This window comes from Phoca vitulina, unplaced genomic scaffold, assembly GCF_004348235.1.
Source record: "Phoca vitulina isolate PV1807 unplaced genomic scaffold, GSC_HSeal_1.0 scaffold21, whole genome shotgun sequence".
NCBI lineage: Eukaryota > Metazoa > Chordata > Mammalia > Carnivora > Phocidae > Phoca > Phoca vitulina.
In genome coordinates, this window is record NW_022589724.1 from 16,395,379 (window position 1) to 16,421,659 (window position 26,281).

At 43.3% G+C, this 26,281-nt stretch overlaps 2 protein-coding genes across 11 annotated transcripts in view; one reads left to right on the forward strand and one right to left on the reverse strand.

The window, feature by feature from the left end:
• Positions 1-26,281, reverse strand: part of ASTN2 (astrotactin 2) — an 877,839-nt gene that overhangs the window by 201,158 nt on the left and 650,400 nt on the right. The window lies entirely within an intron of this gene.
• On the forward strand, positions 10,395-25,752 carry TRIM32 (tripartite motif containing 32). 5 transcript variants are annotated; one of them, XR_004301165.1, is made up of 3 exons: positions 10,395-10,452; positions 19,710-25,060; positions 25,714-25,752. XR_004301165.1 is itself a non-coding variant. In XM_032419133.1 (2 exons), the coding sequence occupies exon 2, from the start codon at positions 19,786-19,788 to the stop codon at positions 21,751-21,753; it is 1,968 nt and encodes a 655-aa protein (XP_032275024.1). In that variant the 5' UTR covers positions 10,395-10,452; positions 19,710-19,785; the 3' UTR covers positions 21,754-25,682. The 5 variants fall into 5 exon arrangements, 4 of the variants coding, with proteins under 4 accessions (XP_032275024.1, XP_032275025.1, XP_032275026.1 ...); XM_032419133.1 differs by lacking the exon at positions 25,714-25,752 and having other exon boundaries at positions 19,710-25,682; XM_032419134.1 differs by lacking the exon at positions 25,714-25,752 and having other exon boundaries at positions 10,398-10,452; positions 19,707-25,682.

Here is a 26,281-nt window from a genome sequence, read left to right on the forward strand (position 1 = left end):
TATATAATACATATATATCATCTATATACAAATTAGATAGATACAATTTTTCACTAAGCAACATTGAAACAATTAACCAAAACTTAAAAAAAAAAAAAAAAAAGGTTAACCACAGAGGGAGCAAGGAGGTAGGGTCAAGGAGACAAAGACAGAAGCCAAAGTTTTTTGAGTGAATCTTTTTTATAAGTTTTAGTTTGGACTCACATAAAACTATTATGTAATTTTTTAAATCAAAAAAGATAAAAACAATCTGTAAATTATATGCAAACTGAAAAAAACTAGTTATATATCAATATGTTGGCATAACCACACAGAGAAAATAATTATTTTAAGTGGCTTTACAATGCAATATTTTGATTGTAGATGTTTAGTGAGAAATATTTCAAAGGAAGAAAATGATCTGCAAATAAATCTTAAACTAAATGCAATGGATTTATTGCTAGCTGTAATATTGGTATGGTTATTTTGAAACGATTATGTATATATTGTGGACTACAACAAATAAGCCATTACCTTACCATCATCAGGAACTAACATTATAAGTGTAAAAGGAACCACCTCAGGTATAAAGTCAAAGAAGGTGAGAAAAATTCTGTACACTGAAATGTCAACTGAAAATCATAAACTTATAATTCACTTTTATCTTTTAAAAAATAAACATTTCATAGTTCTCTCCACTGAAAAGACCTAGAAATAATGGCAACCTAATAGCAATAATATTCTTAATGTCTAGACTCTTGTTTTGAAATACTATTTCCCACTAAAAGAAACAAAAGATTCTTGGAAAAATTCCTTATTCCAACTCTGGACTAGGTATGGTACAAGCTGAGCCTGGGACATCTTGCTGTGCCAAAAAGAGAGATCTGCCAAAGACTAATGTGGTCATTTCAAAAGGACATAGAAGCCCATCTAGAGGGGCTCACACTGGCCTAACATTGAATAAACTGAACATCAGAGAGAATAATGACTGCAATTGATTGAAATAGATCAAATAAATAAGTTTCCTGTAATCCACAATGTACTTCAAACCAAAAACCAAAGCCAAAACCAAAACCAAAAAGCAAACAAAGCCTATTGATCACCATTGGGAATGGCTAGGAAACTAGGTCATTATCTGAAAATTGAGTTAATCAAGCTTTTATCCTATGACTTGGATTTCAGGGTAACTACCTTTTTCTTTAGGGCAATACTGCAGGCAGAAAGAATGACAGAATTAGGAAACTGCCATTTTGCAAGCTCTAATCAAACTAGAGATCTAGACAGCATCATCAATGAATCCTAAAGCCATTAGGAGAAAGGCTGATGGGAAAATGTCTAATCAGTGGATCAGACTTATACCACCCGACCTACTGATCAATCCTAATATCACTGAAAGTAGTAAACCAGACAATTAAGTACCTTTGATATGATGCCAGAGGAAGCACACAGCATGGGCTGTATGCTGATATTCATTGGGTCCATGGATAAAATTCAAGGGTCTGTGAACTTGTATAGGGAAAAAAAATATATCTTTATTTTAAGTATCCTGTAAATGCAATTTAGCGTTTCCTTAAATTATGAAGGCAGGCAGCAAACTATAGTACCGTACCACTTCCTATGACTTTGACACAATCAAATTCACATATATTTCTATCCCATTACATTTGCTATAAATATTTCTAAATACTTACATTCAATACTACTTAGCAATTATAAGTTATTAGATTCTCCACTAGATCTTGTCATTAATAAAGAACCACACATATTACACTACAGATATTTTTTGAAATATTTTGATAACTATATCTTTTTTTTTAAGATTTTATTTATTTATTTGAGAGAGAGAATGAGATAGAGAGAGCATGAGAGGGGGGAGGGTCAGAGGGAGAAGCAGACTCCCCGCTGAGCAGGGAGCCTGATGTGGGACTCGATCCCAGGATTCTGGGATCATGACCTGAGCCGAAGGCAGTCGCTTAACTAACTGAGCCACCCAGGCACCCTTGATAACTGTATCTTGATATACTTTCTTTCTTCTGTAGTCTCCATGAATTTAATTTTATGAATTTAAAAACATTATTCTGATATGAGTGGGTCTATAATCGTCATCATTCTACAAAACAGGTCCATGGGACAAAAAAAAAAAGTGATTAATGCCTAGGAGAAAAGAATAAATTAACACAAAGAGGGAGCCATTAGCTAAATCTGCAAAGGTAGACAATTGTAAAGAATAAATGAGTCAATGTCTTCAACAAATAATGGCATGGGCAAAATTTTAGGTGTGACTATTACAGACTAAAGGAGACCTAGTACAACATGTAGACATTTTGATCCTTATTTAAAGACACCTACTAAATATATATATATATACATATATATATTTATATATCTCTCTCTATCTCTCTCTCTATATATATATATTTATATCTCTCTCTCTCTATATATATATATATATAGAGAGAGAGAAGCAATTAAGGACATTTGAGTATGAATTGCTAGATGTGATAATGAAGCTGAGAGATTATGTTAAAAAATAAGTGTCTGTTAGAGATACATACTGAGGTATTTAAAGGAGGAATGATAGGATATCTGGGATTTATTTTAAAAGATTTCAGCAACAAAAAACAAATTGGGAGGGAGGGATAGCTGAAGCAAAATCAGCAAACTATTGACAACAATTATTGCAGGGTGATGGGCACACAGGGAACCACTATAGCATTTTCTCTCCTTGACTGTGTACTTTTCTCAATAAAACACAGAGAAGACAGGGCTGCCAGGGGATTACACAAAATCAGTAAAGACGATTATTGCTGGGGAGTAGAATGAGAAGGAATTTTTCATTCACATCTACAGTATGGACTGCTTTGATGCTTTCTTCTAAATGCATTTTCACTTGTATTATGTTTAAATTTTTTTAAATAACAATCAAATGTTCCTACTTTTGTTAAAATAAATTAGAATGATGGTTAGCAGTGACATGAGAAGACTATATAAGGTAGAGACGGGGGAGGGGTTTGGGGAAAGGAGACTGTCTCTTTGTGTACTACCACCCACTCTTACAGATACCGATTGATGAAGTGGGCAATGGTACCCACCGTAAAGAGAAAGGTGAATGAAATCCTTGAGCTGAGATAACAGGAAATCTGGAATGGGGTTGAGATGTGGGACTTAGCAGAAATAAGGCCCATGGGAGATTTTCCAGCAACCCTCACTTAGCATTGTGTTGAGTTGAGGTTGATGACACTACACAGGGAATGTTCTTCAAATGCTACTAACATTTATCAAGCACCTACTCAGTCAGTGTTCGATTACTGCCGACCTTTGACTTTATGCACTAGTTCAAACTATTAGAAAGTGGGTCTGGCCAATACACAGAAATGTGTATGATATTAAAATAAAGTTTCAAAATTCTGAACTGTTTCCATATCAGTTCAAGGAAAGTAAAAAAAAAAAAAGAAAAAAATCCTCCCTGCACAAGAACTTTATGCAGCCTTATTTGTGATGGTTAAATGTTCAATAATGGCTTGTCAACTTGACAAAGTCTTATGTAGCCAGTTTGACAACTATGAAGACCAGAAAAAAATTGATTTCAAACATTTTCTTATATTAAGTAAATACCAAAACTGATATTTATTAGAAAAACATTTGGGGGCACCTGGGTGGCTCAGTCGGTTAAGCATCTGCCTTCAGCTCAGGTCATGATCCCAGTATCCCAGGATAAAGCCCTGAGTCCTGCTCCCTACTCAGTGGGGGTCCTGCTTCTCTCTCTCCCTCTGTCTGCCACTCCCCCTGCTTGTGCTCTCTCTCTCTCTCTGTGTCAAATAAGTAAATAAAATCTTTCAGAAAAAAAAAAGAAAAGAAAAACATTTTTTGGATACCCAACTCATGTTTGTAAGTGCATGAACAGATTAAAGGAGAACCATGGAAATGTTTATATTTATATGAATATAACCAATATAATGGTTATATTAAGGTGATGCATAAAGTTGACTCTATATGCTCTTTTATGCTGTAAATTTAAACTGAATTCAAACATCTATTGAACACTTACCATGTACTGGGTGAAAGCCAGATTGAGAAATGCACAGGTATTGAGTATGGCATATGTAGATCAGAATCAGAGTTTCAGCAGAAAGTAGACTAATGACAGACAGACAGACAGACAGACAGATGGTAGATAGATACATAAATAAGAGATTGAAGGAGGGAGGAAAGGGAAGGATGGAAGATGGAAGGCAGGTAAGAGGGATGGAGCTTCTAAAATGGCCTGGAGTGATTTCATCTCCTGATATGCATGGCCTATTATAATCTCTTCCACTTGAGTAACTTGCTTTTAACCAACAGAATATGGCAATAAGGGATGTCACTTCTGTGATTAGGTTTCAAAAGACTGACTTCTGTTTTCCTCAGACTCTTTCTTGCTTTGATGAAACAGGCTCTCATGGAGTGGTTCATGTGTCAAGGAACTATTGAAAGTTCTCCAGCCAAAAGGAAGCAAGAAAGTGAGGCTGTCAGTCCAACCACCCTTGAAGAACTGAATCCTGCCATCAACTACATAAATGATCTTGGAAATGGATCCTTTCCCCGTCAAACCTTCAGATGGGACCCCAGCCCTGGCTGATAACCTGACTGCAGTCTTATGAGAGACCCTGAAGTAGAGGATCTAGCTAAGCTGTGTCAGATTCCTGACTCACATAGGCTGTGAAATAAGAAATGTGTGTTGTTTTGTTTCATGAACATGGAGGAAGGGAAGGAAGAATAAAATAAGATGAAAACAGAGAGTCAGGCAAACCATAAGAGACTCTTAACTACAGGAAACAAACTGAGCATTGCTGGAGGGGAGGTGGGTTGGGAAGATGGTGTAATTGGGTGATGGACATTAAGGAGGGCAACTGAAGTAATGAGCACTGGGTGTTATATGTAACTGATGAATCACTAAATTCTACCCCTGAAACTAATAATACAGTATATGTTAACTAAATTGAGTTTAAATTAAAAAAATAAAAAGAAATGTGTGTTGTTTTAAACCACAACACTTTGGGATAATTTATTATTCAGTTTAGACATAAGTAATAGCGATAGACAGAAACAATTTTATTATATTGTTTCATGGAAATTTTAACAATTTTAAACCTCTAGACTCAAACAAACTTGGTTAGGAAGTATTAGTTTTAATTCCTTCCATTTTTTCCCTTAGACTCTATAAGCACAAATTCCTCTTCCTCCTCAGAATTGTTTGCTAATAAGAGAAGAGGGCGAAAATATTTTTTCAAGAATCGTACAAATCACAACAATCAACAAAACAAGGAGGCAACCCACAGAATGGGAGAAGATATTTGCAAATGACACTACAGATAAAGGGCTGGTATCCAAGATCTATAAAGGACTTCTCAAACTCAACACCCAAAAAACAAATAATCAAGTCAAAAAATGGGCAGAAGACATGAACAGACACTTCTCTGAAGAAGACATACAAATGGCTAACAGACACATGAAAAAATGTTCATCATCATTAGCCATCAGGGAAATTCAAATTAAAACCACATTGAGATACCACCTTACACCAGTTAGAATGGCAAAAATGGACAGGGAAAGAAACAACAAATGTTGGAGAGGTTGTGGAGAAAGGGGAACCCTCTTACACTGTTGGTGGGAATGCAAGTTGGTACAGCCACTTTGGAAAACAGTGTGGAGAGTCCTCAAAAAATTAAAAATAGAGCTACCCTATGACCCAGCAATTGCACTCCTGGGTATTTACCCCAAAGACACAGATGTAGTGAAAAGAAGGGCCATATGCACCCCAATGTTCATAGCAGCAATGTCTGCAATAGCCAAACTGTGGAAAGAGCTGAGATGCCCTTCAACAGATGAATGGATAAAGAAGATGTGGTCCATATATACAATGGAGTATTACTCAGCCATCAGAAAGGATGAATACCCAACTTTTACATCAACATGGATGGGACTGGAGGAGATTATGCTAAGTGAAATAAGTCAAACAGAGAAAGTCCATTATCATATGGTTTCACTTATTTGTGGAACATAAGGAATAGCGTGGAGGACATTGGGAGAAGGAACGGAAAAATGAAGGGGGGGGAATCGGAGGGGGAGATGAAACATGAGAGACTGTGGACTCCGAGAAACAAACTGAGGGTTTAGAGGGGAGGGGGGTGGGGGGATGGGTTAGCCTGGTGATGGGTATTAAGGAGGGCACGTACAGCATGGAGCACTGGGTGTTATATGAAAAAAATGAATCGTGGATCACCACATCAAAAACTAATGATGTATTGTATGGTGACTAACATAACATAATAAAATAAAATTAAAAAAAAAAAAGAATCGTACAAATCACAGTAATGATAATAATGACAACAGTAGCTACCATTCCTAGAACGTTCACTCTCTACCTCAGGCAGTGCTCTAAAAACTTGAGCTCTATCAAGTCATCCGACATTCCCAACATTCTTGTTACTCCTATTTTGCAGAGTAACAGAAAGTAAAGTACAGCAAGGCTAAGTAAATTCTGCAAGGTTCTACAGCTTGTCAGTTGCAACAAGTTACCACACTTTACTTCAAATCATCTTTTTTATCTTTTCCTCAAAATAACTGTCCAGGTAAGGGGGGTTGGGGTTGGGAATAATTATTATTATTATATAATTATAATTATTGTAAGTGCACTAAAATGAACATTACAACACGTCAGGCAACATCCTAAAATGTAAATTCTTAACATCCAATATCTCTCATTTTGCCACACCTCCCCCCTGAAATCCCGTGAGTTAGTTATTGTTATTCTCATCTTTAAGAAAATAAAAGAGAGGTTAAACTAGAAATTTTAGCAAATGGAGAAAGTAGTGCTTATCTCATAGGGTGATGCTATCGGTTGAACTGTGTCCCCCAAAGAGATAGGCTGACATCCCATACATCAGAATGTGACTTTATTTGGAAATAGGGTCATTGTAGATGTAGTTAGTTAAGATGAGGTCACACTGAAGTTTTAATTAGCTAAGATGGTGGTCACACTTAATGTAATATAACTGTTGCCCTTACAAGAAGACACAGACACATCCATTGAGGAGAATGGCATGTGATGATGAAGACACAAAGGGGGAAACTGACCACAAGAAGATGGGGGCAGAGATACTGGAGTTATGCTACCACAAGCCAAGGGATGCCTGTGGCCACCAGAAGCTGGAAGAGAAAAGGAAGTATCCTCCTTTAGAGACTTCAGAGAAAGCCTGGTCCCACTGACACCTGGACCTCAGATTTCTAGCCTCCAGAACTGTGAAAGAATAAATTTCTCCTGTTTTAAGCCACCCAGTTTCTGATACTTTGTTATGACAGCCCTAGGAAACTGATACAGGTAGTTTGAAAGTTAAATGAAAAAAAAGGTTATGTTAAAATGCTGAATAAAGAGTATTTATAAAGTATTCCACAAAGAGTATTTTAAAAAAGTCCCTGTGTATGAGGAATGCTAATATTGTGCCAGAGTATGCAAAGCCATGGAATTAAAATGAGTGCCTTTTCCCAGGGTATTTATTTTACTCCGAGATTTTTGTGGGAAGTGTGGTAATTAATGTAACTGGTAAGTAATTTAAACATTAAAAAAAAAAAAAGGACAGTCAAACAAACAGATTTTTTTAAGAAGAGAAAAAGGCTTTTTCATCGTCATTATTGTTCTTTAAATCTTTTTTTTTTTTAGATTTTTTTTTTTAATTTATTTATTTGACAGAGAGAGAGAAAGATAGCGAGAGCAGCAACACAAGCAGGGGGAGTGGGAGAGGGAGAAGCAGGCTTCCTGCCGAGCAGGGAGCCCAATGCGGGACTCAATCCCAGGACCCCGGGATCACAACCCGAGCTGAAGGCAGACGCCCAACTACTGAGCCACCCAGGCGCCCCGTCATTATTGTTCTTTAAAGGCATGCTTGTTCGATATCCCCAGACTGTCAGAGAAGTACCACTAGGATGCTCTCTGAGCGGGAAAACAGGGGTATAAAAATATGATGAGTCCTGAATTGAGACTTTGGGGGCCAGGATCTGTGATTTTCAGCAAACAGAGTGGTAACTCCCCATCTGGTCTGAGAAGAGGGTAGAGGTAAGGTCTTAAGTGTGGGAAGAAACTATTTGACAGCAACTCTCCCATATCGCCAGGCTGCAAGACAGGCCCTGGTAGAAGTACCCGAAGGCCCTTTCCAGAAAGGTTTCTTGCCATTGCGGTGAAACAGGCCACTCTGACTCGCCAACATGGCAGAAACTCAGGGCAAAAGGCAGTTCCTGCTGTTCCCTGGCAAGGCTGCTCAGAAGAGCTCTTTTGAGTGTCTTTGCCTTGACAGGATCACACTCTGTGGTCATAATGACAGCCAGGATTTGCTCCATATTCCTTGACTTCCTAAGCATTGTCATCTCCCCTTCTCTTTTTATCCTTATAAACAAACCTTACTCAATAAAATAGAAAGATAGGTGTTGTCATAAAATGTGAGTAGTCTTTGGATGGTGGTTCAGAGCATGTCCAGGGGTCTAACTGGCCTAGGTACCTCAGCTCTACCACTTCCTAGGAGGCTAACTAAGGTAGGCAAACTATTTAATCTTGCTGAGTCTCAGATGCCTCTTTGTAAGGGGATGCTACTGATATCTACTTGAATCATTGCTGAGGGGACTGTGATATGTGACACTATCTATGAAGTGCCCGGTATATTGCTGGTGTTTAAAAAAAGGTACCCTCTTACCCAACTGACCTCTCTGAGTCATCTTGCAGCTAGAATAAGCCTAAGTCAGACAGGAAATGCAATCTGCTCAAAGTCACATTTCTGAGTCTGACTCACTTACTCAGCAACTCTTCTGTGCTGGGCACTGTGCTAACAGATGCAAACATTCCTCCTTCCTTGGCCCTAAAGGGTTCTGTTTACACCCACTGGCTGGCTGCCAGTTTTGAGCAAAATCTGCCCCAGGGCCCTTCAGTCCTCAGCTGGGCTCCCTCTCCAGCCCACTCCTGACTCAACTTATTCCTGGTCAAACTAGTCAAACCCTGGCTGGCCATGGGCTGCAAATGTACCCTTGAGGTCTAAATAGCCCCAGACCTCTATCAGGCATCCAGAGCCCCCAGGCCTGTTCAAAGTATGCCATAAGTATACCGACCCCACCTCCCATTGACCTCAATATCTGAAATGCTGGGCGCTGGGGCTTCTGGAATCCACAATCTAAAGAGTGTTAAGAGCTAATTACAATTTTTTTTTAAAATTACCGTTAATTAAGTGCAAACCACTATGTACTCATAATCTTAATCATCATAGCAAACCTTATCTCTGTTTAGAAATGAAGAAATGGGCCGCCGAGAGTTTACACAAGATAATCAGGGTGGATTCTCATCTAATCTTGGGTCCCAGGCTGGGCTCTATGCCCCGGAACACGTGGCCTTGCTCTTGAAGCCCCTGAGTGTCAGTTGCTTATCTAAATAGGGTGGTTATGAGAATTAAGCGGTAATGCATGGGAGGTGCTTATCCCCAGCCAGACAGTAAGTGATCACAGAGGGTAGTTTTGTTCTTGTTTCTGTTTGCTGTGTTCTCATCGTGCAGGGTCACAAACCCAAGTGGGATTTCCCGTTCAGGCCCATGCGACCTCGCCCCCGCCCTGCTCCTACGCTCCACCACGTGGTCACCCGAAGGCGCGGGTACTTGGCCTGGCCTGGAACTACGTAAGGGGCCACAGGCGCTCAGCAGCCACAGGCCTGACCGCCTACCACCTGGTAGCACTGTGGGCGCCCCCTAGGGCTGCCCTGGGTTTGGGTTCCCGGGGAGCTTCCCTCTGCAGGCGCAGCAGGTGCAGAGCGCGTCCCCCTATTTACCTCTGCTGCGGCCTCCCAGCGGAGAAGGGAAAAGACTCCTCGCTGGGGGGCTGGGTCCATCGCATGAACACTCATCTAGGCAGAGGTGCGTCCCAGGGAGCAACTTGGAGCGCGAGGCACTGCCTTTCTAGGCGCGTCCAGGCTCTGCGCCCGCCCCCGGAGGAGCTTTGTTCTTTCCCTGGCCACTCCTCACAGGGGCAAGCTGGGCTTCCGGGAGACCCTTCTGCCAGGAGCCGAGGCTCCGCTGGGGCCCGCTCCTGGACGTGAAGGGTCAGCGAAGCGGTTATCTGCAGTCAGACACGCGAGTTCTGATTTGACCCCTGACTCGCTGAGGGAACTTGGGCAGGCTGCTTTTGCCTCAGTTTCCCAGTCTGCACAGTGGGAATACAAGCTGACGGCCGCGTTCCTAAGGCCCTAGGCTCCCAGCGGGGAGCCTGCCCCTACTCGGCCGCTGGGCCGCGAACGCGCCGGCCCGCGCGACTACAAGCCCCAACATGCCCCGGGGGCGGGGCGCAGTGACGGACAGACGGCTCTGCGAATTAGCGCCCGCCAAGGGGCGCACGGCGGCGCGTGCGCAGAGGGCGGCGAGCGGGTGGGCTGGCGGCGGTGGACGCGTCGGAGCCGCGGGCGGTCAGGTAAGGGGCGGGAAGGAGGGCCCGGGACGAGGGACTGCGGCCGGAGTCTCGGGCCGTGACTGAGTGGCGGGGCGGGGGGCTGCGCTGGCGTGCAGCGGTCGGCCCACGCCCGACTGGCAGGGTCTGGGGACCGGATCTAAGGGGTAGGACCGGGGTGGGGGTGGGGCTGCGAGGGGCAGGCTCGGGAGGGATTCGATGGGGCAGAGGAGCTCAGAGGAGATGCAGCTCCGCCGGGAGGGGAGAGAAGGGCTCCCACAAAATCTGCGGTGCAGCATCTCGGGAGGCCTGAGGTAATGTGGGGGCCCTGAGGAGAGTGGGGCGCAGCATCTGGGCGGTGGGAGGGCGTCCGAAGGCCCTGGAGGCATCTGGGGGTGCAGAATTTCGGAAACAGGAAGGAATTGAGGGGCCCTGATGAGACTTGGGGTGCCGCATTTCAGGAGGCTTGAGGGAATCTGTGGCCACTAGGCGTTTGAGGAGGCAAAACCTGAGATGAGAGAGCAGGGCCTGGGGATATTCTAATTGCTAAGGAGGAAGTATCTTCCAGATGGTGTCTGGGGAAAATTGAGGGGGTGAGTTCTTGGGGGAGTCAGTGGGAGGCGGTGTCTTGTTAGCAAGAAAGGACCTGGCTCTGGTTTGAAGGCAACCCATGACATGGGGTGGATAAAAGGGAAAGGACCCAGGTTTGAGGATGGCACTGTGTCTGATGGAATGCAGGAGTTGGGGGCTCAGATTGAAGGAGGGCAGAAGTCTAGGGTGTGTCATTGGGTGTTATGCTGGGATGCAGGGGTGAAGGCTGCAGAGATTTGGAAACAGAGATAAAAGGTGCTATGCTAGGGATTTGGGGCACATGAGTGAAGAACTGGTGAGAGCTGCAACGTAGAGCCTGAAAGGCTGAATTCTCTATTGTAAAAACGGTTGGGAACACAATTTAGGGAGGGTTAAAGGGTAGGATGGAGATGTACTAACTGGGGTATAGAATAAGAGGACTCTGAATAGATTTATGGATTGGTGTCTTGAGCTGCTAAAGGAATTTTCCTGAAGTCTGCATGAGAAGAAAAGGAAGTACTAGAGTCCTAAAGACCTAGAGATAATGTATGGACTGGATTTGAGTCTATGAAGTTTAGCAGAGTTCAGGGGTTCAGCAACAACAAGTCTTCAGAGACCAGGACTCCTGAAGGAGCCTGACTTTCCCTGTGAGGGGCAGAATCTCCCCCGCTCACTAACCTAAGATCACTTATCACAAGGCAGCCGTGGAACTGCCACTAACTCTGAGTGGCTCCTCCTCCACCCCCTGCCCCTGCTGAAAGTTGTAGGCTTGGGAGGAGAAGAGAGTGGTTAAAAGAGGCATAAAGCAGGAAACTATTCAAGGTCATCTGCCTAAGTATCCTTTTGTCTGTCCCTGTAAGCTGTGATAGCAGATAATATGTGAGACCTTCAGGGGAGGAGTAGAACAGGATCTCAGGCCTTGTCTTCTTTATCAGTTATATAAGTAGATTGAATTAATCCTATATAAGGTCCATTACGGCCTGGCCACTCTAGAGGCAGTGGCTCTGTGAGTTTGGGCTGGGAGAGAGATAAAAAAAGGGGAACATTGAGTATGTAGTCCGTTGCCAAGTTCTAAAGACATGATTCCTAACCGGGGAGGTGTTGTCCCCCAGGGGACATTTGGCAATGTCGGGAGACATTTTCGGCTGTCACAGTTGGAGTATCAGAGACTACTGGCCTCTAGTAGGTGGACACCAGGGATACTGTTAAACATTGTACAGTGCACTGGACAGCCCCCCCACAACAAAGAATTATCTGGCCCAAACTGTCAGTAGTGCCAAAGCTGAGGTACTCTACTCAGGGGTCAGATATCCTGGATTCAAATCCTGCCTCTATCTCTTCTTGGCTTTGTGATCTTGAATGAATAACTTAACGTCCCTGTTCTTGGCTCTTCTTCTATAAAATGGAATTAATGACAGGACTACATCATAGATTATTGTGAAGATTCAGTGAAGTAAATCAGAGTGCTTAGTGTCTGGTGCACAGTTAGCGCTCACATTTTAGTAATTTTAATTTTTATATCTACTTTCTTACTCAGTTTTCATCACAGCACTACTAAGCAGGCTCTACTATATCCAGGTTTACACATAAGGAAACTAAGTCTTAGGAAGTGACTTGTTTAGGGTTCCATAGCTAGAATGGCAGAGCTAGGCTCATACTCAGATCTCTGTAACCCAACCCGGTATATTCCCTCCCTCTTTCTTTGCTTTTTCCTTGCTGGGGTCTGCTTAGTCTTACTATCTCAGCCCATGCCCCTCTAATGAAATGATTGCCCAGTGAGTATCGCTGAATATCAAATTGAGCTCTAAAGGGGACAAAACTATCTCATTAGGTAGGGAGTAGCCCTGGACTGGGTTCTTGATTTGCTCTTAGACCTGGACCAGTGGGTAGATAAGGGGAGGAGCTTGAGGTTAGACAGGATGAGGTGCAAGAGACTAAAGGGTAGGTGTAGAGGCCATACTCTGGAAGATAACTCCTGCTTCTAAATGATCTCTTGGGCTTCTTTCCCCTGGGATAGGACAGGATTTGCTCTATCCGCTCCAGGACTAGCTATAGCATTGCTGAAGCCAGTTGAGAAACATAGTAGGACTGCATCAGAAGGCAGGAGGTTTAGCTGGGATAGCTATACACACCACTATGGAAAATATGTAATGGCAATTGAATCACCCTGGGCATCAGAGGCTTGAAGTCCAGAATTCCTCCTCTGCTGCTAATTTACTAGGTGACCTTGGACAGGCACTTCTTATCAGCCTCAGTCTGTTGAAATTAAGAATCTATTGAAAAGAATAACAGCCATTTATTATTATGCACATTAACTCTGTTGATCCTGCCAACAATGTAGATGTTATTCCGTCCGTATCTTACAGATGAGAAAATAGGTTAAATGCTTTACTCAAGGCTACACAGCAAGGGGCGAAGTGGGGATGTGAGCCCTTATGTCTGACTCCTAGGTAATATTATACTAGTTTTATTAGAAAGGCTTTCCCAACACTAAAGCCCATACACCTATGTCTGCAGAGTTTGGTAGTCAAGTTTGCAAAGCACTTCAAGTAGATTACTATCCCTGCACATTGATGTGCTACCTCTGTGACACTCCATTTTTTTTCCTTTTGGTATAACAAACAATGCCTTTACCGACCTCTCGGCCAAACTGCCTAGAGCTAATAGTAGCCTTATCAGCTATGGAATGGTAACAAATTTTTTGAGTCAGTGTGGTTTTATGGCTGGGATTTGACACCTGGATTTGAACCTCACTTCTACTACCTACCAGCTCTGAGACCTTAGGTTGCTTTTCTCTGAACCTTGGTTTCCTTATTTATAAAGAGGAATAACACATATTTCACATAGTTATTGTGACAATAAGAGATAATGTAATAAAAGGTGCCTGACATTCAATAAATGGTAGTTTTATGAGAGGTGGTAGCAATTATAAGAGGAAGGCATTGCTAGAAGGGAACTGAGCGTTGCTTTGCCAAATTTCAGTGACCCTAGGCAGCCCCCACCAGTCTCTCCCAAATTCCCATTCCCTCTTGTACCTTTCCCAGGATCTGCTTCCTGATCCTTTCATCAAAAGCTCATGATTAAGTGAACATGTGTTGTACGTAGATAAAAGAACTGGAAGAGGTGGGTGGGTGGAGATGAGTTGGAGGTCCTCTGAGAAAGGACTGTTGGTCTTTCCCTTATCCTAGATTCTTTGAGTCACATTGGCAGCACTGATATTACCCAAATGTTTGTGGAAGATGCAAGGGAGCCTTTCCAGCTCCTGCAGTTTTAGAAGGAGAACCTACAGGTGTCTTTCCAGCAAACTCTATTACTGATTTAACCTGTCCGTGACATACTGTAGCTCAGGTTTCCTTTTCCACAAACAGTTCCTTCTGGATTGTTTTGTTCGTCTCAGACCCAGTACAGCTCTGTAGGTTATGCCTGTGTTTCCCTATAAGCTCCTACTTGTTGAGTTTTTCTTAGCTGTTTGCAGGTAACCTTAAATGCCCTGAGTAAAATTAAACTCCAAACCCTCTTCCGCACACAGGACTAGGTGAGTGTCAAGTGGGGGCCTCTCAGACTTTGTTAAAATCACTCCTGCTAGCCACTCCCAGAGAGTGACCACTGGGAGCCTGGAGATGGTTATGCACTTGATTAGCATTCCATTCAAATGCAAGAGGAATAAATACAGTTTAGAAAGGGAATGTGATAAGCCTTGCAAAACCTCAGTCAAACCAGAGGAGTGTGACAGTGGTAGGATGGACCTTCATGTCTTGTGAAAGAAAATGTAGTACTCTTTTACATGTTTTCCTGGTTTTTAAGTAAAGAGCTCCGTTCATGTTTGGTTTTGTTCAAAATTATATCCCTAGTGTTTTTATGGGACTGGACTCGTAGTATGTGGTCAGTAAAGATTTGTTTAACTAATTGCTTAAAGTTCTTCAGTTCTGCTGATGGCCTAAGCCCTCAAGAGGCTGACAAAGGTATGACCTTTGGTCATCTCTAATCTTTAGATTCTGAGATCAGGTAAAACTCTCCCGTGAAGGCTCAGAATTTTTATTTTTGAAGTTTACATATCTGATATCTTGGGTACAGTATGCCTGTTGAAAAGTGCCTGTTTCTTCTCATTGGCTGGGTAACAGCTGCCGCTGGACTATTAATATACTGCACAGTTAATTGTATGCCTCTCTCGGTGCTATACTAAGTGTGTTAGACACATAATCCCATAATCTTTATAGTAACCTTGTGAGGAAGATACTATTTTAAAGCCCTTCTTTTAGATAAACTGAGAACTAGAGAGGTTAGTTAACTTGTCCAAGTCTCCACAGTAAGCAGTAGAGCCAGGATTGAAATCCAGAAAGCCTGATTCCTGAACCCACTTTCTTAATCTATGTAATACTGGTCACCCCCAGTGACGTGTCTTTCAGTCCTAATTCTGCCATATGATTAATGAGTTCTTGATCTCTCTCTCCTCATCTCCATTTACTCGTCTATTTTACTTTTTGATATCACTACTAATTCTAGCATTCCATATTTAGTCCCTGCTAGAAGGAGCTTATTTTCTGGGCAAAAGAAGTTGTGAATTCATTTGCCCATCAGTTTCTAGCATGGATACCTAGTGTCCTCAATAAAATTCTTTCAAAGCCGGCCAGTCCTTTTATTAATCTTTATGTGCTTTTATCTGCCATAACAAGAAAGATTCTTCATCCCTTTGAAAATGTCGTTTGTAAACTAGTACTGGTTGTTATTGTTAATACTGTTGCTGATTGTTACTAAAATTATGATAAATAAGTTTTTCATTTCACACCTGCCATTTTCCAGACTAGGCATTGATAAGCATTATCCCTAGTTTTTCACTTTTTATAAAGTAAGAAGACAGGTTTAGTGAGGTTAAATAACTTGCCTACTGTCCCACAACTTGTAAACAGCAGTGCTGATTTAATCCCAGTTCTGCCTGACCTCAGGGTTCGTGTGTTTTTGTTTTTTGTTTTTTTTCTGCTATCCTGGTTATTTAAATTGTGGACTGGGGAAAGCATGGTGGTGCCAGAAGCGGCTAGATCAGGTTAGGGTATGACTATAGAATTTTCCTGAGTTTTAGGGCAGCTGAAGCAAACACAGCTTAAGGGGTAGATTCTTATCTGGAGCTGAAGAGCTGGGCCAGTATTGGTAGGCGATGTGCGGTATTAATCATGAGATCAGAGTAGTGAGGTGAGGGGTCAAGAACTGAAAGTACAAAGTGTGCAACAGGAAACATGTTTAAGGTATCATGAAGTCAGACAAGATTATTATAACATGTTGGGGAGTCATTCTGATTGGTTTTAGATTTTATAGCTGACAGAAAATGGGCCGCTAACATAGAGACTTGTGATGGTAAGACGATTCCTGTCACCCCTGTTAGTCCTTTCAGGGAAACTGAGTTCAGATTGACTTTCCATCTGAATCATCATTGTTAGTATTAACAGTAATGGCTAGATGTATGTTTCTTGAGGAGAGGGAATGTATCTGTCTGTCACATGGCTCTGTTATCAGGCTAGGATCCTGCTGAAGGCAGTGTTTGCAGGTCGTAGACATGGGAGACATAGTTCAGGCTTTTTCCAAGTCTGAGGCTATATACCTGATGCTTTAATGATGAGAACTCACATTTTCCTGGCAGAGCATGCCAGCTTTAGAGTAGGAATCCTTGACATTCTCTTCTGTCTTAGGGAGCCTAGTGAAGCTGCAGATAACTGAGATAATTTGGAATATGGATGTGGGCATAGTAAATTCATTTTTTAAAGTGAATAGCTTAGACAAGGAGGCAAGAAGCTTTTTAATTGAAGGAGGTGGTGTGATATTCCAGAAAGCTGGGGAAAGAATTTGCTAGTATTTTTACAAGTTGGCAGACTTGTTTAATTAGCTGATCTGCAGTGCCAGCTTTGGGAAGAACAGATGTCCCTTGCATTGTAAGGTAGCACACTCTGGATCTAAACACCAAATGTTGCCCTCAGTATGTTGTGCCAGATGATGGAAGGAGGAGCTGAAGCTATTGGTTTAGAACTAAAGTTTGCATGGATTCTGAGTTGAGGTTTCTATCAGTATTTTCATACTACTGTGTCCAGACCTATGGCATTTAAGAATTCAGTAGTAAGTTTCACATATTCACATGAGACCTTAGAGGTTCATGATATGTGATAGTGTGTTATTTTGTTGAGACATGGATTTGAGTCCTAAAGGGTTGCAAGGCTGGTGTGTGAGAGTGGGTCACCCAGCTAATAAATCAGTGTAGCCAACCGACTCCACTGGAGCTAAATCTCGTAACAATAGTATTGTTCTTATTTGTGGAGAAAATTATATTCTACAAGGCAACATCTACCAAAGTATGGTCTAGAGAACACTTGTGAACAAGTGTTACATGACAGTGGGGAAAAACCCTAAAACTTGAAGTTATTAATAATGGGTTAAACAAAGTTAAAGGTATCTGTATTGCAGGGTTTCAGCATGTTTGAGCTTTTTGTGACCTTGAGCCAGCTTTTCTGAGCCTTAGTTTCCTCATTATAAAATAATAAAAGTAGTACCTACTTTATAGGGTCATTATGAGGATTAAATGAGATTAAGTATATGAAGCATCTAGTGTTGTATCTAGCACATGGAAGATACCAAAAGCATACCAGAAGCATCCAACTAAGACTAGGTACCATGGATACTGTTTCCCTTCTGGTAGAAGAGAAGTGAGATTTCAGAGAGGTGGGGTTGACTTTGGATAAATTATGTGTGTCTGTTATTGAATATTTGTCAGGTCACCATGCAAAGCTAAATATGGGGAAATTCCGGAATATGAATCTCTGCATAGACTCCCCCTCTGTATGCATGGAGAAAGAAGAGTTCATAACATTTACAAAGCTTTTCTCACCTTGCTGCATTATCCTTAAACCAGGCTAACTTGCCCTCCTCTTCTCCTTGATGGCTGACCATCTGCATTATCAGGAGACTGATACAGCAAGGATACAGCTGTAGAATTTGCATTTAAGAAGGGCTACAATTTATCCCTGTGCCTCACCTTGCTAGATCTATTCATTCTAATTTGGGGTATAAATTGACAATGACATAAGTCTGCAGAGCACTGAGATCGCTGTTCTATTTCATGAGCATATGTGGATCAAGGTGGGTGGGAGTATTTATGGCTTGTACTTCGTGAAGTAGGGGGTGTTCCAGGCCAAAAATAAACTGACTTGATAAGGCAGTACTGTTTTTTAAATCATTGGGCTTGAGTCTCTGGCTTTCCTAGCTGTACCACTTCCCCCACTCTAATCTACTCATTTTGGTGATTGTACTTCTAATATTGCTCAAACGCATCTTTCCATTTCCACCACCTGCTCCCTAGTTCAGCTCCCCATTACCTCCCCCAGGCAATTTTGCAGCAGTTTTCCAAACTAGTTTCTCAGCCTTTTCACCTACTCCATTCAAGCTTTGATCATATCACTTCCATGCTTCAAAACATGCGTTGTTTCACTGTGCCCATCAAAATGAAATCTGAAGGTCTCATTTTGGCTCTGAAGACTTAATTATAATCATTCTCATAATCAAACCAGTTACTCTGATCTCCCTATGTTCTCCCACAATTTTAACCTAAGAATGAGAGAAAAGAGAACTAAAATTTATCTAAGACTTTTTTGGTGCTAAGCCAAAACTTAGAAGTTTATACACTACCTATACTCTCTCATTTAATCCTTGCATTAACCTTGTGAAGGCAGTATTATTTCATTTTACAGATGGAAACAAACCTATAGAAGCTACATGTTCTCTGTTCTCTTTCTAATACCCTGAAGCTCTTGCTCTTTCCCTTGCTTTCTAACCTTTGTTAAGACTGTCCTTGTCTGGTACTCCCTTTCCCTCATCTCCACATAGCCAGGACCCTATCCAGTGCCATTCTATTTCCTGTGGAATTAGAGTGAATGCCTTTTAGCCTCCATCATATTGAGTTTGTATCTTATTTATGATACTCTTTTCTGCCTTGGCTATTATTTACCATGTCTTGTCTCCTTTACTAAAGTTTGAGATCTCAAGGGCAGGATTTGTGTCCTGGTAACTTAGTAAAGTACATGGTACCTAGTCTTAGTTGGATGCTTTTGGTCACATAGTTTCCTTTGTTTAAAATGCCTTTATCCCTCAAGGCCATGTTTCTTTCCAGACATATCTCAGAAGTGTCACTGCTTCTGGGGAGCCCTCCCCAGTTCCTGTAGGAACTGTTACTCTAGCCACTGTGCCCCCGCAGCACTTTGTGGGTAATCCTTTCCTATATGTAATTTTCTTAGGCTTTTCTCCTAATATAAATTGAGTCGTAGATGTCATTAATCACTAACATTTATCAAGCATACTGTTTGCCGTGGGCTGTACTAGGTGCATCATATTCATCATGCTGTTGAACCCTTCCAAAACTAGATAAAGTAGATACCATTATTACTTCCGTTTTATAGATGGGCGATGGGAAACTGAGCTTTGGGAAGTTTAGGTTGCTTCCTTAAGGTCACACAACTAAGTATCAGAGACTCCAGACCCTGACATCTTACCCACTGTGCAATGCTTTGTCTGCTTTACTTCCTTGTGTATCACCATCACCTAACAGAGTAGACTTCAATAAATATTTGTTAAATAAGTTAGCAGCTGAGTGAATGATGGTAGCTATCTCTACATGTTTCTTGAGTGAATTAGCTCGTACAGGCGGTGGAATAATGGCTTCTTACTCTCGTTAGCAGGACTTGACCCTCTGGAGCATGAATACCAAGCTGTTCAGTTCTGGGCTGTGTTAGCAGGCCCCTCAAGGGAAGCGCAATGGCTACTGCAGCAGCCGCGGCTTCTCACCTGAACCTGGACGCCCTCCGGGAAGTGCTGGAATGCCCCATCTGCATGGAGTCCTTCACGGAGGAGCAGCTGCGGCCCAAGCTCCTGCACTGCGGCCATACCATCTGCCGCCAGTGCCTGGAGAAGCTCCTGGCCAGTAGCATCAATGGGGTCCGCTGTCCCTTTTGCAGCAAGATTACCCGCATAACCAGCCTCACCCAGCTCACGGACAACCTGACGGTGCTGAAGATCATTGACACAGCCGGGCTCAGTGAGGCTGTGGGGCTGCTCATGTGCCGGTCGTGTGGGCGCCGGCTGCCCAGGCAGTTCTGCCGGAGCTGCGGTGTGGTGCTGTGCGAGCCGTGCCGGGAGGCGGACCACCAGCCCCCCGGCCACTGTACGCTTCCTGTCAAAGAGGCAGCTGAGGAGCGGCGGCAGGACTTTGGAGAGAAGTTGGCCCGTCTGCGGGAGCTCATGGGGGAGCTGCAGCGCCGGAAGGTGGCCCTGGAAGGGGTCTCCAAGGACCTTCAAGCACGGTATAAAGCGGTCCTCCAGGAGTACGGGCACGAGGAACGCAGGGTCCAGGAAGAGCTGGCTCGCTCTCGCAAGTTCTTCACGGGCTCCTTGGCTGAGGTTGAGAAGTCCAACAGTCAGGTGGTAGAGGAGCAGAGTTACCTGCTTAACATTGCAGAGGTGCAGGCGGTGTCTCGCTGTGACTACTTCCTGGCCAAGATCAAGCAGGCAGATGTGGCGCTACTGGAGGAGACAGCTGACGAGGAGGAGCCCGAGCTCACGGCCAGCCTGCCCCGGGAGCTAACCCTCCAGGACGTGGAGCTTCTTAAGGTTGGCCATGTCGGCCCCCTCCAGATCGGGCAGGCTGTTAAAAAGCCCCGGACAGTCAACATGGAAGACTCCTGGGCCATGGAGGCTGCAGCCTCCGCCGCCTCCAGCTCCGTTACATTCAGAGAGATGGACGTGAGCCCCGAGGAAGTGGTCGCCAGCCCTCGGGCCTCACCTGCTAAGCAGCGGGGTTCCGAGACCGCCGCCAGTATCCAGCAGTGCCTCTTTCTCAAGAAGATGGGGGCCAAAGGCAGCACTCCAGGCATGTTCAACCTGCCCGTCAGTCTCTACGTGACCAGTCAGGGCGAGGTGCTGGTTGCTGACCGAGGCAACTACCGTATACAAGTCTTTACTCGGAAGGGCTTTTTGAAGGAGATCCGCCGCAGCCCCAGTGGCATTGATAGCTTTGTGCTGAGCTTCCTTGGGGCCGATCTGCCCAATCTCACTCCTCTCTCAGTGGCCATGAACTGCCATGGGCTCATTGGTGTGACTGACAGCTACGACAACTCCCTCAAGGTATACACCTTGGATGGTCACTGCGTGGCCTGTCACAGGAGCCAGCTGAGCAAACCCTGGGGCATCACAGCCCTTCCGTCCGGCCAGTTTGTGGTAACTGACGTGGAAGGTGGAAAGCTCTGGTGCTTCACTGTTGACCGAGGAGCGGGGGTGGTCAAATACAGCTGCCTCTGTAGTGCCGTGCGGCCCAAGTTCGTCACCTGCGATGCTGAGGGCACCGTCTACTTCACCCAGGGCTTGGGCCTCAATCTGGAGAATCGGCAGAATGAGCACCACCTGGAGGGTGGCTTCTCCATTGGCTCTGTGGGCCCCGATGGGCAGCTGGGTCGCCAGATCAGCCACTTTTTCTCAGAGAATGAGGATTTCCGCTGCATTGCTGGCATGTGTGTGGATGCTCGTGGTGATCTCATTGTGGCTGATAGTAGTCGAAAGGAAATTCTCCACTTTCCTAAGGGTGGGGGCTATAGTGTCCTTATTCGAGAGGGGCTCACGTGTCCAGTGGGCATCGCCCTCACTCCTAAAGGGCAGCTCTTGGTCTTGGACTGTTGGGATCACTGCATCAAGATTTACAGCTACCATCTGAGAAGATACTCTACCCCTTAGGGGATAAGAGCCATTTCTTCTGCTTCCAGCCACCTCCCTTCCTTATTCCTTGGTTACTGGTGATATTGTAGAGTGCACTTGGCCTGTGTCTTTATGCCAGCTGGCTAGTCCTAGAATTTTAGAAGCTGTCTTTTAGTAGGGTTTTGTTTTGTTTTGTTTTGTTCTTTTTCATTATTTCCCTCCTAAATTTAGAGCTTTAACAGTTGGCATTGCCCCAAATAGGACATCTGATACGGGGTTAGCTGAAGTTTGATTAGAACTTAGGCACTTTGAGGCTTCAGTAGAGAGCCTTTTGCCCCCTGTATTTGAAATTTGCCCTTGTACTGAACCCTTGTTGATTTCCCTCTTTTGGCTTTGATAACCCTGGTCCCGTATTTCCCTCTTAATGTAATGCACTTCATATGTGACACTTCCTCTTCAATTCTGCTGCATTTAGTGTGCATGCTCCAGTGGGATCTGTTCCACCTTTCATTTCAGACATCATATCCCCGTGGCATGATGTCTCAGGTCTCTTCACCTTTATCAGAGTGAAAGTTCACTCATTAAGTGCCACCAAGGGAGATACACAGTCCTTTTGGGAAGCAGTACCTCTTGGTTCTGGGGGTTTTGTGCCATCTTGGATTGGTCTCTAATTGCAGATGTGACAGAGAATAGATCGACCCCTGGCTGGTTGGTGTTGAAGACTTCAGCCTGGAAATTGCTTGCCTTTTACAGGAGCGTATAGATTGGAATTATTTCAAAGCACAGAAAGATGGGAATGGAATTATTTCAAAGCACAGAAAGATGGGAATAAACAAACACAAATGCTAATACAGTCAGTAAACACTCCTGAGTAGTTTCTAGAGCTCATCATTTTTCATATTACCTCTCTCCACGGACCTGTGCTAAGATTTGACTGCAGAATTGTACAACACAGGCCAGGGTCAACAAAGTGGGGAGGTGGACACATCTCATTTTCGTTAGACAAAACTGTCGGGTCTTTATTCTGTATTTTCCTCAAGTGACTGCACAGTATTTGGTTTTGAGATTTATTTCCATTCCTCTATCAAGAATTAAATAATTGATAACTGTTTCTTCATCGCTGGTGTTCATGTCTTTTAATTAAATATGGGATTTGGGAAATGAGAGGGATAAGTTGTACCATGCTGTTTTGCTTCCATATCTGACACTGTATTCTTTGAGAGCATTAAGGATCTACCCCAGTCAAAACTCAGCCTAAGGCACCATTATGTAAAGAAATCCAAATCTTACTCCCACACGCATGTACTGACTCAGCCCCCGAGGTCTACAGAGTCACCAACGCTCTGTTAGGAATTGAGCCTCTGCCATTTGCTTCATCCTTGTAATTAGAGTTCAAAAAAGGAAGAAGTGTTGTCTTTTTAAAAAGACCAGAAGTGGGTGAGGGAATTTGTGACAAGGATCCTCAGGCTTTATTTTTACTAAGCAGCATAGTTTGTACTTTAGGTGCAGGGCTGATGGCAAGCCAAAGAGCTATCACCTTGCATTTTAAAGAAACAAAATCTGTTAAGCTGGGCTACTCAAAAGTTGTTTTGTTTCTTGGTGATGGCATTGTTTTTTTGGCTTCTGTTGTAATAGCTGCCAAAGAACAGGAAAGGAAATCATTGGTGTGATGTCAAACTAGTTTGTCTTGCACTTTTCACCTGGAGAGAGCCCCATGTTCTGATTATGAAATTGCATCCGATTTTGAAAGATTGTATAATTGAGAGGAAATTGATCCAATTAAAAGTGCATCACAGATAACTCCACTAGTTATTAGAGCCACTTTATCTGTGATAGCACCTGGCATTCGGGGATCTGTCTTTGCTGTCAGTGGGGGTCTTGCTAAGGTAAGAACATTGGTCGAGGCTTTTGGCACAGAGTTTGTAGCACAGAAACGTGTCTCGTGGGCTGGCTTGACGTAAAGGGGCCAGAAGCCCTCTAGCTGCTGATGCTTTTGGAAGGCCCTGCGTTCGATCATTACTGGTGTTCAGCATTTAGGGCTACCCAGTGTTGAGCCACACCCATGCCTTGGTCCTAAAGTATAGCAGCCATCTGCTGGCCCAAAAGGGACGTGAGTGTAGTCTGAATGTTTTTGTTTCTTCGGTGTGAATATTTTAGGCTGTGCTTAGTGCAGTTTTCAATTATCCACCATGTTGACTACATTACATACATAGTACAGCCCCAGCAAACTAGTTTCCTCAATTATAGCCGTTTTTGTTTGTTTGTTTTTTATTTTTAAGCAGCGGTGCCCTGATTCGAATAAAGTCCTAAGTGCAAGTCTATTATGTAAAGTAGATCAAAGAGCAGCTGCTCTGGTTGAAGCAGGTTTGTGGGCCTGCAGAATGGGCCTCATTTATCCCTTTATCCCCTCACCTACCCTGCGCACTCTTGCAAAACTCCTGTGAATCTATAGAACGCTTTCCAAAAACCATTAAACTATAGCATCGCTTGTCTTCCGCGAGGCCCTGGGCCAGGCATTTCACCTTTCCCTTTCTGAAGGAAGGGTGTAAGATATGAGATAGGAGATGTGAAAGTACTCGGCATACTCAGTAAGTGATCAGCTAGTACTGTCTTCTTTCCTTGAGTTGTTCAAACGAGTAGTGTGAGGTTATCCAAGCCCTCCAAATGATATGTTCCCTTTCCTATTTTACAGGTTCCTGTTTGCCAACCAGAACTTTGCTCCAGGATTTCCTCCCGCTAGGCCACCTGTTCCTTTTTATTACCACTCTCCCTATTTCACATTTCTATTATTGTATAAATTGCTGTGAGCGCTTTGCGTGGTGCCTAACGTAGAATATATGTATCCTCGGGTATTTAACTGGCTGTTATTTACTTTACTTGCTAATGATAATAGGCCTCCAGCAACCTTAGTGTTCTTAACACAGCCCCCTTACACTGGATAAAAAGGTATTCTTAGGTAAGCCCTTTAATAAGGTATATGAGAAACTGAAGGCAAACAAATGACTTACAGGTTGGTTAAGTCCGGCTTCCCTTTATCATTTTGAGTAATTACACAGAATTTATGGTTTTAGAGAAATGAGTCATTTAATACTTGCTGAGTACCTACTGTGGTCCAGGCACTATGCCAAGTGTCCAGAAAAGAAAAGAGTAATGATAAATGATGTTAATGTGCCTCCTTTTTCAGAAATTATTTCTGTTTTTCCGACTTCCGCAAAGGCCAGGGATAGGCACTACCTGAATGATTTAAGGGTCAATCCCAGCCTGAGGTAGTCCACAGAGGGATACTCCATTATTCCAGTCAGTAGGATAAACTTGGCTGGAGTCCTACAGTGTTCCTGTGGGTGAGGTAAGTAATGCTTAAGTAGCTGTACTTTTAATCTAGTACTAATTAATGGCCTCTTAAAAGTGAAGTGTTACCCAGCTCTGTAGGAGGGAAGTGGAAGGCAGAGCCTAGTAGGAAACTCGGGGCTCTATCTTGCACCTGACTAGGCTGTTGATTTGTACTTAGGACGTACAACCCCTCAAGGGATCGCAAAACAAATTACAGCAGCTGCCTGGATGAATTTTACAAGCAGGGCAGTGGTGAGGTAGAAAGCTGTTTAGTAAAATACACACTTATACTCCAGACCTATGGCTATATCTTGTCAATATCATTAATATTCATGCTACCCTGGCTAAGTCTGAAGTTAGTGAGGAAGCTCTGGGACTGGCAATGTATTCTAGTGGGAAAGTCACTGGATTTGGTCTAGGTCAGAATCACAGCTCTGCCTCTGACCTACCTATATGGCCTCAGGTGATCAACATACCTCTGCCTCAGTTTCCCTGTCTGGAAAGAGGTTAGACTAGATCATCAGTAAAATCCCTTTTAGCTCTATGATATTAATTTTTAATCCATTAGAATTGTTGAGTTTTGCCTTAGTGTTTTTGCATAATTCTTGCTAAAATTGTATCATGTTTTTTTTTTAAAGATTTTTTTTATTTTTTATTTTATTTTGACAGAGAGAGACCCAGCGAGAGAGGGAGCACAAGCAGGGGGAGTGGGAGAGGGAGAAGCAGGCTTCCCGCGGAGCATGGAGCCTGATGCGGGGCTCGATCCCAGGACCCCGGGACCATGACCTGAGCCGAAGGCAGACGCTTAACGACTGAGCCACCCAGGCGCCCCTAGAATTGTATCATGTTTAAATTAGAGTGGTAGAAAGAATCTGCACTTTGTAATAATCAGCCCCACTTCGGTCCAGTTGCTTACTATACCCCAGTTATTGTAACCACGGGCCACTTACTAGCTGTTGTCACTCTGTTGAACTACAGTTTCCTCATCTGGTAGAAGGCAAGGACAGTTTATGTTTTAAAGTTCTGTTGTGAGAATTAAAAACTCTAAACGGGATAGCGTATGTAAAAGTACCGAATTCAGAAAATGTGAGGGGCTCAGAAAACATGACTTCCGTTTTAGGAGGCAAAGACTTCCCGCCATGGTGCACCGATGTAAAATTTTCACGTTAATGAGGGGGGAGATTTCAGATCTGTGTTGGTGGTAACAGTGGGGCTGCTGGAGGGGCAGAGGCAAAAT